This window comes from Bacillus rossius, chromosome 15 (assembly GCF_032445375.1).
Source record: "Bacillus rossius redtenbacheri isolate Brsri chromosome 15, Brsri_v3, whole genome shotgun sequence".
Lineage (NCBI taxonomy): Eukaryota > Metazoa > Arthropoda > Insecta > Phasmatodea > Bacillidae > Bacillus > Bacillus rossius.
Window position 1 is genome coordinate 47,439,384 of NC_086342.1, and position 18,868 is coordinate 47,458,251.

General features: G+C 37.3%; 1 protein-coding gene across 1 annotated transcript in view; it reads left to right on the top strand.

The window, feature by feature from the left end:
* LOC134539274 (uncharacterized) overlaps nucleotides 1-18,868 on the top strand; it is a 137,062-nt gene that overhangs the window by 107,182 nt on the left and 11,012 nt on the right. Inside the window, exons 30-32 of the mRNA XM_063381096.1 lie at nucleotides 181-382; nucleotides 1,883-2,075; nucleotides 3,111-3,285. Of these exons, the coding sequence (XP_063237166.1) occupies nucleotides 181-382; nucleotides 1,883-2,075; nucleotides 3,111-3,285 (570 nt within the window). The remainder of the gene's footprint in view (nucleotides 1-180; nucleotides 383-1,882; nucleotides 2,076-3,110; nucleotides 3,286-18,868) is intronic.

Here is an 18,868-nt window from a genome sequence, read left to right on the forward strand (position 1 = left end):
AGAGTGCAGGGAAGCCAAACAGGCGTAGAGTGCAGGGAAGCCAAACAGGCGTAGAGTGTAGAGAAGCCAAACAGGTGTAGAGAGCAGGGAAGCCAAACAGGCGTAGAGTGCAGGGAAGCCAAACAGGCGAGTGTGCGTAGAGTGCAGGCAAGCAGGCTGAGTGCCGCGGGCGTGTCGCAGGGACATAGAATGCGGCATGCTGCACTGCATACACCTGAACGAGCGGCTGGAGTTCGGCATGGAGTCGGTGGCCATCCTGTCGCACTCGTTCATCAACGCGGGCGGCCACGTGATCCCGTGCCGCACGGCCATCGTGGACCTGGGCCTCAACCAGGTGGACCCGGGGCTGGCTCCCGACGGCTCCAAGTGCGGCGAGGGCAAGGTGACCGCCCGTCCTTACCATCGGGTTGTTGTCATTCTGTGTTAGCTGCCCGAGCGAAGCCTGGGTGTGTTGCTGGCATGAATATAGAGAGAGTTGCAACAGCTGATTTCAATTGGACGGTCTCCGGGTAAAAGGTAACAAGTCAAGAATTCACTTTTTGCAGGAGAAACAAAAAACTCTTAGATAAAAATTGAATTTAAATACTTAAATTTTTCTTGCATTATTTTTTTATTTACCAACATGTTTACCAACATAGTTGCCAGTGATTAAAAATGCATTACATATTCTAAGTATACTTAAGAGTTTAAGTGACTTGTTGACTAAAATACACCAAAATGTGACTTTACCTTTTATCCGGAGACCGTCCAATTAATGTGTACAGTTTTAGCCCGTGCTGCGGAGGAGAACATGCGGAGTGTCCACAGGAGTCCTAGGAAAGTTGTAGGGGTATTGCAACAATATAAGTTAAATGGATATAGAAAAGATTGGGTTCTTTTATTTTTAAACGTGTTTAGTTTTTAACTAATAGATTTTTGTGTTAATTTTATTTTTTTTTCAAAAATGCTCTTAAATTATAAATATTTTGTATTATTCATCAATTGTGTAATCAAAATGTTTCTCAATACTTAACTTAAATTTTTTATTTTGTTAATGATAAATTATGCAAATATTTTAATGAAATATTTGGATGGTTACCCTGAATAGAGATCTAATAGACAAAAAATATGAAAACTGTGTTTTTATTTGAGTGTGTGTGTATATATATTTATATGTATGTGTTTGTGTATGTGTATGTATGTGTGTGTGTGTGCATATATGTATGAAGAAAAATTTTATTTTGCTAGACCTTACATTTATAACTCTAATCTGTACATTTTTAAACATGCAAAAGTTTTCTGAGTATTATTCTGTCCTAGATAGGATTATAATGAATTGAATAGTTAGTCTGAAAATGGATCCAATTCTTAAATTCACATGGTTAAAAAAAAAAGTTTAAAACCTTACTAGTTAGAACTGTTATCACTGAAATGCCAACTTTTCAATAAACATAAAAAATTCTCACTTACAAAATTAAGTTAGTTGCATATATATGTATATATAGATATGTGTGTGTGTATATATATATTTTTTTTCTTCAAGAATCCAAATTGTTTTTATGTGGGTCCTGTATCTAAGCTAGTAACATACAGTACTTGCATTATAAACATTTCTTTTTGAACACGGAAAAACTTAAATTTCGGTTTCGGCCACCACTGCGCAAATTTTCTAGGAAAAGATGTCAATTTTTTATTGAGATTTTCAGTTGTCATCTTACCGTGCAGGTCAGTGTGAGTAAAGTAGATGTCTTGATGGCCGTGCGTAACTATTTAAGTGATTGCAGTTGGTATGTTTGTGTGTGTGACGTGTATGTGTGTGTGACGTGTGTGTGTCGGGCCGACGGAGAGCGCCGGTGCGAGCGTCGTGCTGACTCGACGGGGGTTGCGCGTGTGTGCCGCGCAGATGTGCGTGAACCAGAAGTGCATGGCGGTGGGAGAGCTGCGCAAGGGCGGGCCGTGCCCGGGAGACTGCGCGGGCAACGGGGTGTGCAACAGCCTGGGCCACTGCCACTGCGACACGGGCTTCGCACCGCCGCTGTGCGACTACCCCGGCGCGGGCGGCAGCGAGGACAGCGGTCCCGCCTCCGACCCCGAAGGTAGCCCCCCCACCTCGACCCCTCCACCCCTTCGCACTCGCTCCCGATCCGGCGGATACATGTTCCTGTCAAAACTTTTAAAACACTTAAGTAGAATTTTTATTCAGCACATAATTGAAATGAATTTGGACTTTCCTTCATCTGCCTCTCTGACTAACATCTTTTTGTGTTTCTCTAAATCCCCATTCATCAGCACCGTTTCTCACACCCTGCCGTTCCCATCACAAAGGAAGCAGGGAAACAACCTGTAATAGAACAGAGGTTAAATTTTATTATAAGTAGAGTGATAGTTACCAGTTAATGATTGTCCTTGTTGTGATGGCGTGGGTCTCTGATGGGAGACTCATAATTCATTAGTATTGAGTCAGTTCCTAGATGGTTTACAGTCCAATGCGTGAATGGCAGTTCATAGTAAGACATAAATAATTGTCACGAGATTTTACGTGACCTAGCAATGTGCCTGCTGCTTCCGACATGTTCTGAGCAGGCGAGCGTCGGACCGCAAGTCTGTGACACCGCAGCTAGAGTCCACGGACTAGTTAGTCATCAGCGTGCTTCTGCCTGTTGCCGCTTGGTGTTGTATTATTATGGATTTTTTTTTTTAAACTGTAGGAAATTCTTTGAAAATGTGTGCTGGCATAAATAATAGTTTACGTAGTTATTAGTTTAAAAAAAAACACTATCTGTATTCTATGCTACTTATTCTTTGTGTTAAAATAAATTTTTGTATGGTGTATTGCAGCAAATTTGTTAGGAAAATCTTTGTTTCAGATTTTAAAGGTCCTTACAGCCTTCTGCTATTTTGATAAGATTTTATTTACATGTAAGATATTTTATCTCCTCAGGAAAAAGGTACAGTACTTGCCGTATTGGATTCTAGGGATTCTAGGAGCATACTACACATTTTATCGAAGACATCTTATATTCGTTAGTCTGAATAAAGTTTCTCTGTAGGAATGATTATTTCGTGACTGAAGTATGTTGTGATCATGGTTGCTCGTGGGAGCTGACGCGAGGTGTGGATGGGTGACGCAGGCCGGCGCGTCGTCATCACCGCCCTGTACGCCATCTTCCTGGGCATCGTGCCGTTCCTCGCGCTCACCGCCGTGCTGGTGTTGTACCTGCGCGGCAACGTGACGCGCTGCTGGAAGAAGGGCAGCCGGCCCGGCAAGTCGGGCACCGCCGTCACGGACTGCTCCCGCGCCCCTCCGTACGTAGTACCCCCCCGGCTGCTCGGTGGCGGTGGTGGCGGTGGTGTTGGCCTGTGGCAGCGCGCGCGCCTGGGCTGTGCCTCCGCGCTTGGCGCACGCCCGTCCCCCCCCTCCCGCCGGCGCACGGTCGCCATCACCAAGCTGGACATAGCTGGGCACGACCTCGTGTCGACCACCAACGCCGCCGTCGCCAGCTCCCTGAGCGTCGCCGCCCGGGTCTCGCACGGACCGTGCGTGGCGCCCGACGCTAGGGCACGGACAAGCTCTCCGAGTGGCACGGACGCCAGAGCCCCCAGGCCCCCGGCGAAACTCCCGCCACGCATCAGAAACCCCCACTCGTGATTCAAAGGCTTTGTGTTTGTGAAGCACTACAATTTATTGAGCATTAAATATTTATTTTACAAGGTAATGTGCATCATTAAAAAAAATAATATTTGGTCGAATTAAATGGGGATTCTATTCTTGCGATGACCATCATAAAATATGTACAGCACCCTAAAAAAAAATTTTATATAGGTAGTTATTACATCCTGGTTATGTTTATGTTGATTTAAGAAATTTATTCGCCTTTTTTTTTGACTCATTAAGTTAAAGAGTTGTGAATTGTAAGCTGGAAAAAAAAATTGATCATATAAAATTTTAAATTCAACTATTAATAAATATAATGCTGTTCAAAGAATGACAAATTTTTTAACTATAGTAATTGCTCTATTCAAAACTAATTGATATAATAATACATGTTCTTAGTGGTTTCAAAAATTTCAGGTTATTTTCCCTTCATAAGATGGTTTACCATTTTCTTTAGTCAAAATCACTTAGTCGTAATTAATTCTTTACCACTCAAGGAAAACATTAGCTTAATTATACTAGTGACTGAAAATAATGAATCCTAATGCTAACTATGAAACTTGAACTCTGTCACCGACAAGAAAATTTTTAATGCTACTGCAATTAAAAAAAAGTAAATAATATAAAAAAAAATTAATGCAATTTTGAAAACATTTACTTATAAGTAACAACATGTAGTGTATTTTCACCTTCAAAACCTGTTTAAAAAAAATTAACGTCTTAGGCCATTTAAACTGCTTTTAATTTACTGTTGCTTCATAAATAAAAATTTAAGACATTCTCTTTCAAGAATTGACCTAAACACCCAGGTGAGAAAACATAACATAAACTACTCACTCATAATATATTGGCTCAAACAACCCATAGTACCTATTTGGAACTACTAGTACCTGTAACCTCAGACAAAAAAATCATCTATTTATACCCTAGAAAATTTAATTGGCTATTAAATTGACTGTTGTTAATCATGCAATTTTTATCAAAACATTTTTTAACAGACCGTATTACAACTCCAAAATCATTAGCCATTTTAGATTTTACACACATTAAAGTACTGGCTACAGTGCAAACAATAAAAATTTATATATTCCTCAGCATTTTAAAATCTACTTATTTTTGTAGATGGGGTATTGAAAGCAATATTATGATATTAGAAAGTGCAATTTTTGAGTGTAATTAAAATTATAATATTTATTAAAATATTATATTCATATTGTAAGTTTGAATAAACTTTAAAAAAACTTTCACAGTTCCTTAAATATTTTTTTTTAATATAAGTCCCATTTACTATGTGTATTGTCAATAATAGTTAGTAATGTTAAGTAATCATTGATGGATGATGCAAAATAATGGATGTGTTGAACTGCTTAGTCAAAGATAGTACAAATGCTGAATCTACTTAAGTCTACTTAAAAGCTGAAAAGCCATTTGTAGGATTTGGACAGCAATTGAATGCACCATTTGTTCCTAGCATGTTGTGAACTAACAGCATGATCCTCATGTATGCTAGCGAAGTAGTGTAGAGCTTTAGTGATGCACTGTTTTTGTTAGTCCAGGTGTGTGTATTAACTGCTGTGTGTGTTTTTCCTGCCAAATTTAATTGAAGAAAATGATCCAGTTTTAATGTCATGTGCATTGCATAGGTTTTTATGTTTGTAAGAAACCTATTAAATGTCCATGATGAAGACTTTGTTATTTAAAAGACTATTGTAAACTACAAAGAGCTTTTTGTAATTCACAATAATCCTTTGCAATACACAAACTTTTTCAACTGTAATTGAAGTGTGGACTAAATATATTTTCTTATATAGGTATTCATCACTGTGTAACACCCCTCGTGCCTCAAAATAGAATTATTTGGAATTAATTAAAAGAGCCTTGGAAACAAGCTGGAAAAAAAAATACGTTAAATGAAATGATTTACCAGAGGCGACACGAGGTGGGAACAAACACAATTTAGGAACTTCCTGTAACAAGCAAAGGGGAAGTTGGGGGATCGTTATAATCAATAAAATAAAAACTACACGATTAACTTGATCTATAGTTTCCCTGTTTTATTTGCCCTGATGAATATCATGTTTCAATTATTTTAACATACATACAAAAGATTTAGCAATTTTCCAGATTAACCAAAGGAACACGAAATTGGGGCTGGCCAGCGCTTACTTAAACTAATTTACATTCTTAGTTTGAAATATAAACATTTGCATTATGAGTGGATGGATCCGATGATTACACATTGATAATTAGTTCTATTCGTTTTACATTTTCTTGAGAAAAACACTGGTCGCTGGTGGGTTGGTCATCCGGCTGAGATAGTTCGTCGCTAGGTAAAGGGGAAATGTTGAAATTACATTACCACCCGGGGTCTTCAAACAATCACTTCGGGGGGTAGAAAAGTTTCTTCTAATGTTTCTTCCCACGGAACAGGGAAGGGAGGGAAAGGCCACGAGATGAGAGCATCAATCTCTCCCGGTTATCGAACCCTGTCTGCAACAGTCCAAATCAAAACTGATTAGAACTGGTATACAGGCAGTTTATGGGGCAGAAAATGCCCGGAAAAAAAAATTTAAAGGGAAAAAGGAGGGTTCGCGAATTATCACTCACCAAAACAGGGGAGTTGCCCAGCACGCTGCAGTCGTGGAGTCAGCCAGGCTCGGGAGCTCCCGAATTGCGCGGCAGGACGCGGATGATTTCTTCATAATAATAAATTTCAAAGAGAAAAATTTCTAAGGCAAATAACTAAACTATGCAGACAGACTAATCTACTAAAATGGACTTGAGGGATAGCATCCCTTATACAAGGCGACTACATATTCGTTAACGGTCGGATGAAATCTACCCGATTCGCCAATACTCGATGGAGGACTGTCTGCAGCCGCGACGCGAGTTGATCTGTCTCGCGGTAAACGGCGTCTCGTAATTAAAAAGTGCCCCCCGGATCTAACAGGCGGAAGGGGGGGGTGTCTGTCCCGCCGAAAAATACCGAACTTGCCCGAACGCGGGCGGAAAAAAAACTCTAGCAGGAGTTTTGAAGTTGGCCACACTGGGCGACCGTAGCGAACTCTGTCGAAGCAGGTCTGAGTTGAAAACAATCGACTCGACCACGGCATCCATATAACTCAAGGCAAAGCAGGTGCTGCTCTCTGGCGCCCTAGAGGGTAGGCAAGCGGAGAAGTTCGCGAATTGGCCGCTAGGAAGCGCTTGTGATCAGTTTTGGCGCACTCGTTTTGCGAAGAGACCTTGGAAACGGTCACCGGTGTCCAGGGGGTTACGACCGGTCATTGGTCTTACTTGGAACTGAGAAGAGGGGGAGGTGGGGTAAAATGCAACGCTGATGGGAAACTACGCCCCGTCGTGGCTACAGAGGGGCGAATATAACACTACGACGTGATGAAAAAGGCGAATCTCAGCTCGTCTCTGCGAACTGGTCGCCTGCAAGCTACAGCCTTGCCATGCAGTTAGGATCACGAAGGGAAATGATATTACAGGCTTGAGGCGTGACTGAAGGCGGGGGAAATATTAGCCAGAATGCTAGCCTAGCATGAGGCTGGGAAAGAAAATCAGCTCGCCTCTGAGAACAGAGGCTGAGGGCCTGGCCGTAAAGAAAATAAGATGAGAGAAAAAAATAATAATATTTCCAAAATATTTCAGATTACAAAATTTTTAAATAAAACGTGCCTAAATACTTAATACACGGCACAACTGATACGTAGTTTTGAAAAAGTCCCTGGAAACATGATTTTAGTATATATTTTTGGGGAAATTGGCGGGACAGAAATATTTGACCAGATTAAATGGGAAATAGTATGGTGCAAGTACATCTTAAACAAGTTTTACTATGATTGTAATTAGTGTATTTTCCCATCGTAACTACCACACTGCATGACAGCAACTTGAAAACCAATCACTGTAGCACGGTAGTTTGCCCTGTGATCTTCGGCAGGGTCAGGTTTGCCACCTAAACAAAGCGCTTAAACCTAACAGCGGAACCAGAAACATAATGCAATTTTTATGTGAGAATTTTCTTTAACAAATTTTGATGTTCTAAAATAATATGGTTAATGCCATGCGAGTGTGACAGTTATGCACTAAAACATTAAAAACCCTCTTAAGAAAATCACACTTAGGAAAATTTAATATATAATAAGTTTAAAAGAAGGGCCTGTTCCTATTAATACATATGTTTTACGCTTTCAATAAATATTTCCCTGTTGATAACTCAAACTTTCTAAGTAAACTTCTTCTTAACAGAGATTTACAATAGGTTATTTTCATATACCTTCAAAAGTGGTAATACTAATATCTTTAAATCATTCTACATAGCACACAATGTTGCACTATCTAGCAGAGTGTTACAGTACTGAGTACCTATTTACAGTTTGCATGAGGTTTTTTGTGTTCATTTTAGTTCCAATGCATTCAAAGTAAAGTACAGTAGAACCCCGATTTTGCGAACACGGATTTAACGAAAACAGCGATTTAACGTAAAGGTTTTCAGGAACCATCAAAAAAACACCAATTTATTAAAATAATAATATAGATTTCCAAAAAATGGAAGTAAATAGTAATGGAATCTAATTAAAAATTACACTTTGTGGTGTCAATAATAGAATGGAGATACTATATATTAATATGTGCCTTTGCATCATCTGTCCAAATACGAAAAAATTAAAAAAATTGTTCAAATTGCTTAAAAACTGCGGGCGCTGTAACTGAATTGCGTAGGTGCGTGCCATTGCGCGCGCCTGGATAGATAGACTGTCCGCGACACATGACGTCATGAAGGGTTTCTTTGTCCGCATCCCCTTCCCCCTCTTCTATGCCTGGCTTGACTCACCACGTTATCTTCCAAACACGCCCGCATAGTAACAGTGCTAGCTAATAATCACACGTTTCCAAATATTCCCTTTCCCATCCTCCAGGTTTTTTCAACTTGTGACCACGTCACACCAATACGCCATTATCATTATTCTCTAGAGGTGTAAAAGTAACGAAAAAAAGCGTCCCCTTATGTATTCGTTACTATAACAATTAGTACTCGTTACTATCGTATCACGTTACATAACTCGTTACTTCTGATACCGCATAACATGCTATGTTATGTTGCAGCAACTAATCGAGTCGTATTGCGTACGCGTACAGTATGACGTCGCGTAAATAATAATAAATAGAATATAAACAATTAACAATATTTGATAATTAACAGTTTTTGTTAACCAAGAAACAAATCTCATTAGAGCGGCTTTTTTAACTATCTCTTTTAAGATAAGAACAAAAAAACGTGAAAATACGCGATAGTAAAAATATATTTCTAATTTGTAAACAATACTTTCTTACGTTATTTCTGTTCCAATCTCAACCTTTGTCTACACACACAATACCTTTAATAAACAGTAAAAAACTTTGACGACGAATTTCCAAATTATACTTTACTTAATAAACAAACATGGTTCTTTGTAACGCAGATTCATCGAATATGCGCGCGCATGCGTAAAACATACGAAAAATGCGAGTAACGAGATGCAGCCGTGTGTAACGTTTCGTTACTCGTAACTAGATGGCGCACCTACCGAATGCATACGGTTTGCTACAGCTTTATTATTCTCAGTAAGAGCTTTGTGCGCGGTGTTTAGTTTTTGGAATACGTTTTTTTATAAGTGCTGCGCAGCTCAGCGAACAAAGAGAGTCAGCCGGCGGCTACGCCGCGCCGTAATAGCAGCTGACTGAGTACAATGACCTTTCTCCGCGTACGGCGCGCTATTGACGGAAATTTTCCATCAATTTGCGGCCTTTTTTATTTTTTTTTTACTGTGACGCAATGTGTATGTAGCTCGTATTTGTTATAAACGCTGCAGGTTGCGACTGTATTTTAATACACTTTAACGTATTTCTTACACTTTACATATTTTTTAACTTTTATTTTATGCCTCATTTTTCACGGTTTCTGAAAATCTGTATGTACGACCGAGGTGTACGTACGATCCGGGGGCCGTACGAGCGAGATTAAAAGACGTTGAAGATGTAAAGTTGACGAAGTTTGAGATAGCACGGCAGCACAAGATATCAGCGTCGACCCTGTCTACGATATGGAAACGTAGGGACGCGATTATGAGTGCAGGGGTCATTGAAAATCGGTAAATCGGATTTAACGAAACATCGATTTAGAGTAAACATTTTCGGTAACCATAGCACTTCGTTAAATCGGGGTTCTACTGTAATAAATTTGTTGGTTAGGGAGAAGAAAAAAAAGAATTCCTACACTCAATACGTACATCAATAGTAGCATGAACATATCTAACTATGCAATCTGTTTGATAACATTGAGGGGTTCTTGGAGTTGCATTTTTTTGAAATCAGCTTTGATGCACGTCTGTAGGACATAACGGTAAAAATTTGCGTAATTAACATCAGACTTTAGATGTTTTCCACCAGAATTTATTTAAAGAATTATAATGTCTTTTGAAAACCTTTATCAGGAATAAAAGTGGTTATGTTTGTAGAATGTGTAATAACAAAGTGCTACAAATTGACGGTCATTTCTGTAGCTATGGTCGTGACTGTCAATGATGTTTAGCATCAAACTAATTAGTTATTCTCTTTTAAAGGTGTATCAGGACAGGAAAACTAAGTCCTTTTGTCAATTATTGTGTTTTATGCCAAATCAATACCACTAGTACCTTATGTTATGCAACATATGTTAAGATGAAATGCACCACATAGTAAGTAATTTTTTTAATTGTGAATTGAGAAAATTTATCATAAATGTGGATGGCCATGTGGTAAAAATAATTTTATAAAATTATGCAAATTTAGGAAGAACATTAAAAATTTGTAAATATACAACTAATGATTTTTAAAACCTTTTTTAAAAAAAATGATGAACTCTGTCTTGTAACAAAGCAATCAAGTTTTTCTTTTCTGAACTGTGTTTGCTATCTTAATGAATTATACTTATTATGTGTAATCACTGTGTTGTGTGTGCGTTAGTTGCATTGCTTGTATGTGCTATGTAGAAAGTGTTTGTTAAGTACATTAACTATTATATACATATATTTTTGGCTTGCTTGAGCAAAACTAATGTTTGCCTGCATTTTGTGTATTTATTTCCTTTATTGTAGGTTAGATGTAGAAATGCTTATTTTAACTTGATGTTGTTGACTAACATGTAACTAGATTTTTGTGCATGGGTGTTTTTGTCTTGTTACTTGTGAAAAATGAACTTATTCATAACTAAGTATCAATACATTGTGCTAAATAACTTGTCTACTAAATTCTTTCATAATTTTAATTCCCAATAATTAGTTACTATACAAGAAAATAATAAAACATACATTTTTAAAATCTTGATGTTTTGCACTTGTATCATTATATTGGGGAACCACAAACATTTTGATAGCAGTAAATCTCAGATAAAAGTAAAAAAAATTCGTAATCAGGGTTCTTTCACTACAAATTAAAAATTTTTTATGTTTATATATATATATATATATATATAAATATATATATACAGACACACATACACACCCTTGTAAAATATAATTTAATGAAGTGGTTACATTTGTAGGAAAATAATTCAAATGTTGGTGTAATCTTTCCCACTTGCTGCTTACGTAGCCCAGTGTGTGTCAGTAATCTCAATGTGTAAAAAAATTTCATATCCCAAACATGTCAGAGAACGTAACTATTGTATAAGTTGGTGTAAGACAAATTTCAAACCTTTGGAACCTATGGAATATTTTTTGTAATGATTGACTATATTTCTTACTAAAAAGCTTGAAAGCTATACATGCAATACTCCTGTGAAAAAATTGTACACTTTCTATGTACAAAATATTGTCTCATTTTATAAGATGTTGCGTATAACTAAAATGATTCAGTATAACCATTTAGTTAGCCAGACTTAGTCTTTCATCAATAAATTTTGTTTTACTGTTAACAAGGAAATGAAAAATACCATGGCTAATCAGTTAAATGTTTTATCATAACATTTTATTGAAACTACAGTAGAATCTCGTTATAGCGAGCACGGTAATAGCGAGAACACGGCTATAACGAGGTATTTTTGAGTAATTTACGGCGTGATCACTTGAAGCGTGCTTTTGTTATTTGTCTGCTTTATCTCCACCCCTCTCGCTCGCCACTAGACATCTTGCCGTTGACGCCTGTCACATTCTTCAGCCGTGCAGTCGCCACCTAGGTGCGTGGCTTTAAAAATAGAATCCCGTCCTTTCTTTCTTTTATCAAACTGTGCCGTGTGTAGACAGAGTTTGAGATTGGAACAGAAACAACGTAAGAAAGTATTTTTTACAAATTAGAAATATGTATGTTTTTGTTTTTATAATCGCGTATTTTCACGTTTATTTTTGGTTGTTATCTTAAAAGAGATAATATTAAAAAGCCGCTCTAATGAGATTTAATTGTTTCTTTTAACTATTAATTATCAAATATTGTTAATTGTTTATATTCTATTTATTATTATTTACGCGACGTCATACTGTACGCGTACGTAATACGACTGGATTCGTTGCTGCAACATAACATAGCATGTTATGTGGTATCAGAAGTAACGAGTAACGTAACGATAGTAACGAGTACTAATTGTTATAGTAACGAATACATACGGGTACACATTTTTTCGTTACTTTTACACCTCTAGTAGGCACTACCGTATTTACATATTTCCGAATCGCTAGGGCAGTTTTCTTGTAACTTTTGTTTCGGTCAGTTGTTGGGGTATCTGTCTGGGAAAGGGGTGGTGATGGTTTGAGTTAAATCCCAAATTTATTTTCTAAAAAAGTTGACAGGTTTCTTTAAATGAAAAAAGTATAGTTTTCCAGCGACTATTACGTTTGAGGCGTACGTGCGTTGCCGCAGCCGTACTCCTGCTATTTTGTAAGGAATTAAATCGTCGTGCTACACTAGCACCACTTGTACATCCCGAACCAACATGGCCGCCAGCAGACAGCCCGCATCGACAATAGATAGCAGGACAATGCTGCGTCGGCCGCGGGCTGAGATGCTATACTTACGTGGCGTGGTAGGGTATTCTGGTTATTTTGACGCAATCGGTGATCACATCCGTACTTATGGGGTATCGTTTTAAAGAGAATTCACACATCTGCTCACAGAAATTAAGATTTCGTTAATATAACCTGTTTTTTTCCAATTATACAGGTTTAAACACAATTTTTATGCTATTTTTGGTTAATTTTTATTTTTTGGGTGCCAAAATTTGTCCAATTCGGTTATAGCGAGGACACGGTTAAAGCGAGGATCAAACCCGGAACTGTGACACCTCGCTATAACGGGACTTTAGTGTACTTACAAAACGTGCTGATAGAATGAATATTAATGTGGAAATCAAGTGAAACTAAACCAAATGATGTCGATTTTGTAATCGTTCAAATTACTGCAAGATATTAAACCCAAAAATTTAAAATAATATATAAATTATTCTTTGTAAATTGATTGGTGGCTCACATATTTATTGAAAACCTTTATTTAATCTCGCTGAGCTTGTGCCGACTCACACCTTCAGGTGAGGCAGGGGTGCCCACAAGGGGGGGTAAGGACGCAGACTGCGTCATTAAAATTTCAGGGGGGGGGGGGGGTGGTTAAAAGACGAGAAAAATGTATATATTATTTACATAATCATAGCTTCTAATGTGAAAATAAGTTTCTGGTGCTTTGATAATTGAAAGGGATCTTGTAAATCAAATTGGCAACCCCGCACTTTCCTCAACAAAAGCAGTTTGGCATCTGTCGGTTCAGGATGGAAATATTACCTGATATGACCAAAATTATTATTAGAAAATCAGTTTTAAATAATGCAAAATGTGATAAAATATAATACTAAAAAAGGATAATATAAAATAATTGAGTAAATCATTGAGAAAATGGCATAAAAAAATTTGGGGGGGGGGGGCCCGCATAATTAGGTTGGGGGGGGGGGGTTGATTCATAGAGTTTGTGGGGGGGGGGGGGGGGGGGGCACCTCTGGGTGAGGACAGTCTAAGGAGAAGCTTTGTCAGATAATATTATATTTTCATCAGGACTCAACTTTGCGACCAGGCCTAAGACATACTAATCGTATTAGTTCGAATTTCAACACCTCGATAAATGCACCTAGTACTTATGCCAAACTCGAATAGTTTTTCTTGTTTGCTTTGGGAGAGGACTCATTGCAAGAGGTGTGGAACAACTGTCTCGGTTGCAGAAGAGTATGGAACAGTTTGGTAGGATGTTGATATCAACCTGCAGAGTGCCTACTTTTTCTTTCCGTCACTGTCTTACTCTCTCTTGAGCTTTCTATCTTTACATATGTTCCATGCACTTATACACTGGTGCCCGTCATAACAAAGCTCTGAAGAATCTGATATACAGTGAAACCCCCTTAAGCAAATCCCATGTAAGAAAATCTCCTGCATAATATAAAAACAATTTAGTCCTTTGGGGTCGTCCATTAATCACGTGATGTTTTTTTAGCAAATTTTTAACCCCCCCTCCCCCCTAGTGATTTGTGGTGAGGTTTTAGTTTTACGCCCCCCCTCCCCCCCCCCCCTCCAATAAATCACATGTATATATTTTGGTACAAAATATTTTTAAAAATTTCACAAGATTATCTTTAAATATAGTTATAATCTAATTTAATTTAAAAAATTAAGGACAGTGATAAAAATGTCCAGACACACATTAAGTGTGCAGGTTTATTCTCACTGGCATAGAAATAATAAAGGCAGGGCTTATATGTGAAAAAACATATAACTTAATAATTACGCATGTATTAGGCGCCAAGAAACACAGTCTTAGCGACTGGCAAGCCGAGCCGGGTGGTTTATGTTGCAGCGGGCGGGGATATTGTTGCCTGGCTACGGCGAGTCAAGGTCACGCATCGCTTTTCGGTTTAGTAGAAATTGCGCGAAAAAATTAATACACGTGATATCTCTCTACACCCCCCCTCCCCCTTGTGATATTCTGTGATTTTTTCCGACCCCCCCCTCTTTTAGAGCCTCACGTGTTTAATGGACAATCCCTTTACCCATTAGGTAATACATACAATGTTGTCTGAATTTCTTACTACCTTGAGAAATTTTAAACAGGAATTTACTGTAGTTTCAAAATTAAAATAAAAAAACAAATGTTTACATACAAACTATTATTTTTTATAAATAATATATGTTTAAATTTTTTTTTAAACTCTTCATTGGAGCATTTATTTGGTACTATAAAAAATTTTTTGTGTTTAACGTAGTTTTAACAGTTATTTTATTATGTTTCATGTGATGGTATATTTTTTATAAAATGACCGAAATTTTAGAACAATGATGGTTAAGATACAAGGATAACTTCCTTTGCATCCAAGACAAGCGTACAGCTGCTAATGCTGTGTAGGAAGCGAAGCTGAGTGAGCTTACAGCCCAAAGATCGTGTGTTCGTCGACTTTCAGCACAGCAATAGGGTGCTCTGATTCGATACAATTTCTTGGACGTACATACGCCAAAGCAGTTTTGCACTGTTTATGTCATGCGAAAAATTCCAGAACACAAACTAAGAAATAAAATAGTAAAGCATAAACCCACACAGAACAAGCCTAAATCAGCTGATGTCAAACAGATGTGCCCAATGATGAACCTAAACAGGCATTATGGACAGCAAGACGACAACTCAGACAGCACATGAATTCCGTGGAAGGAATTTAGTCATGAAAAATGTTACATCAATACAGACAAACTCAGTCGGCTGACGACGAGTCAGTTTCAACAACAACAGCTAATTTTGTCGACCTGCATTTACTGTTATTATTGAAACTCTCATCATTGTAAGCCGACTGTGTTCGTTTGTGCTGTTATTAAAAATTAAATGAATAAATAAATTCCTTCGACGGAATTCATGTGCTGTCTACGTTGCCATTGTGTTGTTCATAATGCCTTGTTTATGTTCATCATTGGGCACATCTGTTTGACATCAGCTGATTTAGGCTTTTTTCTCTGTGGGTTTATGTTTTCATTTTTATTTATTAATTTGCATTATTGAAATGTTTTCCATGACAACAGTGCAAAATTGCAATGGCGTATGTCCATTAAATTGTACTAAATCGAAATTCCCCATTAAATGGAGAACAAATCAAATTACTTGATGAAATTTAGACTAAGTTGGTCTTGCATAATTATTACAAAACAACATCATTTTATGAAACCAACATCATGTAATTTACATGTACCATACCAATCAAACTTCTAATTCAACCATGCACCACATTAAAAATTTTTTAAAACGAGAGCTTTTAAAAAAAAAATTGTTCCCAGTGAGATGATTGCATTAGTTGAAGTAATGATGGAGTAAAAGGAAGACCTTGATGTTGTCTCTTGGATATCTGTTTGTTTCCTGGTAGGGTCATTTCCTTGATTTTGGGTTTTTGAAAAAATTGTCTTCGATAGTTATTAAAATATTTTGGCTATGTTTATTAATTTTACTTTGTCACAGTCAATCAGTGACGTCCCTGGGCTTTTTACTTTTATGGAGGCTCTCCACCAGAAAATTAAATAAATATTAACTCTTTTAAACAACAATTTTAAGCCATCCCGGAACTTCAATTTTAACGATGGTTTTGCTAATTTATATCTTAAGAAATGTTGGTATTCTTTCTTGATAAATGGTCTTCAGGTCTGGTTTATAAATGTATACAATCAAATTCAGAGTGGTTTGGCATAATTGCATGTAGCAATAAAATATTTTTAAAGTTTTTTGTAATACGAAATCAAGAATTGAAATTTTGACAAGGTCTTTAATTTACTTGCTGATAAAATTCTAGTTTTCATGTTCCCATGAACTACATGTTTTGAAAAGAACACTAGACAAACTAGTAAAATAGAAATGAGAAACGTGGGCACGGGGTCCGGGAGCCATATATGCTCTTAGAAGAAGTCCAGAGCAGGCGTCGCGTTGTTTTAGCACTCCAGCCATCTTGACTGCGTGTGACAGAGTGCACACCTCTGCTGTTTCTTTGTTTTAGGGCCTTGTTTCAGACCCCCCCCTTCCCTTCCCCTCCTTCTGTCTGTGAGCCTAGAACCGGGACTGCGTGTTATGTCCGGACCTAGACTCATCCCCGCATCCCCTCCCTCAGCATGCCGTTGTTGTTGCTGTTGCTGTTGCTGCTGGTTTGCTGGTTGTGGTTTTATTGTGTTTACTGTTAGTGTTGTTTGTAACTTTATTTTATTATTAGTACCTATTATATACTGGTGTTAACTTAAACAATGCTCTTTTTTATTATATTATGAATGCAAAAATATTAGTGATAGGTCATTCCCAATTTTCTCGAATCACAAAGGATACCTCGAATCCACCCCTGGAATCCAAATCTATGTCTCAGGCTTGAAGAACAAAATAAAATGCAAGAAATAAAAAATATGCACTATGTACTAAAATATTTAACCCTTCAAAAGTGTTTTTTATGAACTAATTTCTTATTTAATTAATTAAATTTTAAAATCATTGCAGGAAATGATAACTAGACAACTGTTAAAAAAAACACAAATAGAAGTAGTAAACTTGAAAGTGGTCAGTGTTGAATTTTAAAATTTACTACATTTAATGCAATATGTTTACTACAAATTTTTCCCCACCAAATATTAAATCTTAGTATTCGATGGTATTTGATGATGTGAGAATATGATTGGCACATCCCTGTAAGAAATGCTTTAGTATAAATTTTTATTTCAGCAAAATACGTTTAAAGTGAGTACATAGTTTATTTAAATACTGTTTAATGTAAGCTATTGGAAATAGGTGAATATTACCAACTCATAATTAGACTAACAAACTTGTAAGAGACATTAATAAAACTGATTTTCTGCATTTTACAAACATTCATAATACTTTACAGCAAAAGTGTCAGGTAAAGATCATGTTTGGAGAGTAAGTATAAAACTGTTTTATTATGTTAACGAAATACAGGACTTAAGTGTAAAATATGCATTTTATTATTTTCTGGTTTCATTTAAGATACCGTACAGGGTTTGTATAAAAAGTTTCGGGAACATTTTTTTCCTGACGTGACTGTATGTCGCAGCGCCCTCGCAACTTCAAGTTGCACCAAGCGCCAAGTGCTTGCGAGCTTTCGTTCAGGCTAGATCGTGGTTTTTAGTGGAACCTTGTCGAGTGACTCGGTGCAAGCACAAAATGCAGTAAACAATTGTTTAGTGGTACGCCATCAAATTTTGTGTTGGGCTGGGGAAATCGGGTACGGAAACGTTGGGCATGATTCGCCGAGTGCTCAAGAATGAAACATGTTACAAACTGCAGTTTTTAAGTGGCATAAGCTCTTCAAAGACGGCCGGAGAGTGTGGAGGATGAGCCAGACTGTCTGTTAAGAGTGATCATGGTCACAGATGAAAATTGGTATTGATAAGATGACAGTGCACACCATCATCACTGAAAATTTGTCGATGTAAAAGATGCGAAAGAACTGCGTGAAACTTGTCCCGAAGATCTTGACATTGCAGCGGCCACACTTGCTCCAGGGTCACAGACTATCCGACAATAAACAGCATCGCGACGTTTCTCCAACCCCCTTAACAGTCCCAACTTGGCACTAGCAGACCTTTTCCTGTTCCCAAACGTGAAATCCTCCCTCAAAATGTCTAAGTCCCTAAGTGCCGTCAAAGAAGCTTGCATGCGTCTCCTTAAGGATCTTCCAGAATCCGCCTAACAGGGAGCCGTCAAGTCTTGGAAAAGCTGCCGACATAAGTGTGTCGATACTCAAGGGATGTACTTTGAAGACTTTTGAGGCATTCTAGGACTATCTAAAATAAATCAATTTTTCCAAAAAAAATTCCTGATACTTTTTATACAAACACTGTATAAATTTCTTAAATGGTACGAAAGAAAAATTTTATTTTTTCAATCTTCATAGGACACTGAATTGATGTAATGCTATTTTTAACACTTTGTTTTACATATATATGTAGGTCAGTTGCACATATTACACAAAAGTGTTTTTAAATTACTTTGTGTGGATGAAACTAATAATGACCACATGATTTAAGTTTTTTTTGAATTTTAATTTTTAGTTCAACATGCAAATAGTAATATCATGATGGTAGTAATTTTTTGCTAAATTGATTTTTTTTATTCTGCACATTCACATATTGAAATACATTTTCCAAGTTTAATAAACAGTTCAACAACTATGTGTTGAAAACTTATAAAAACTACTACAGTATGCAGATAGTT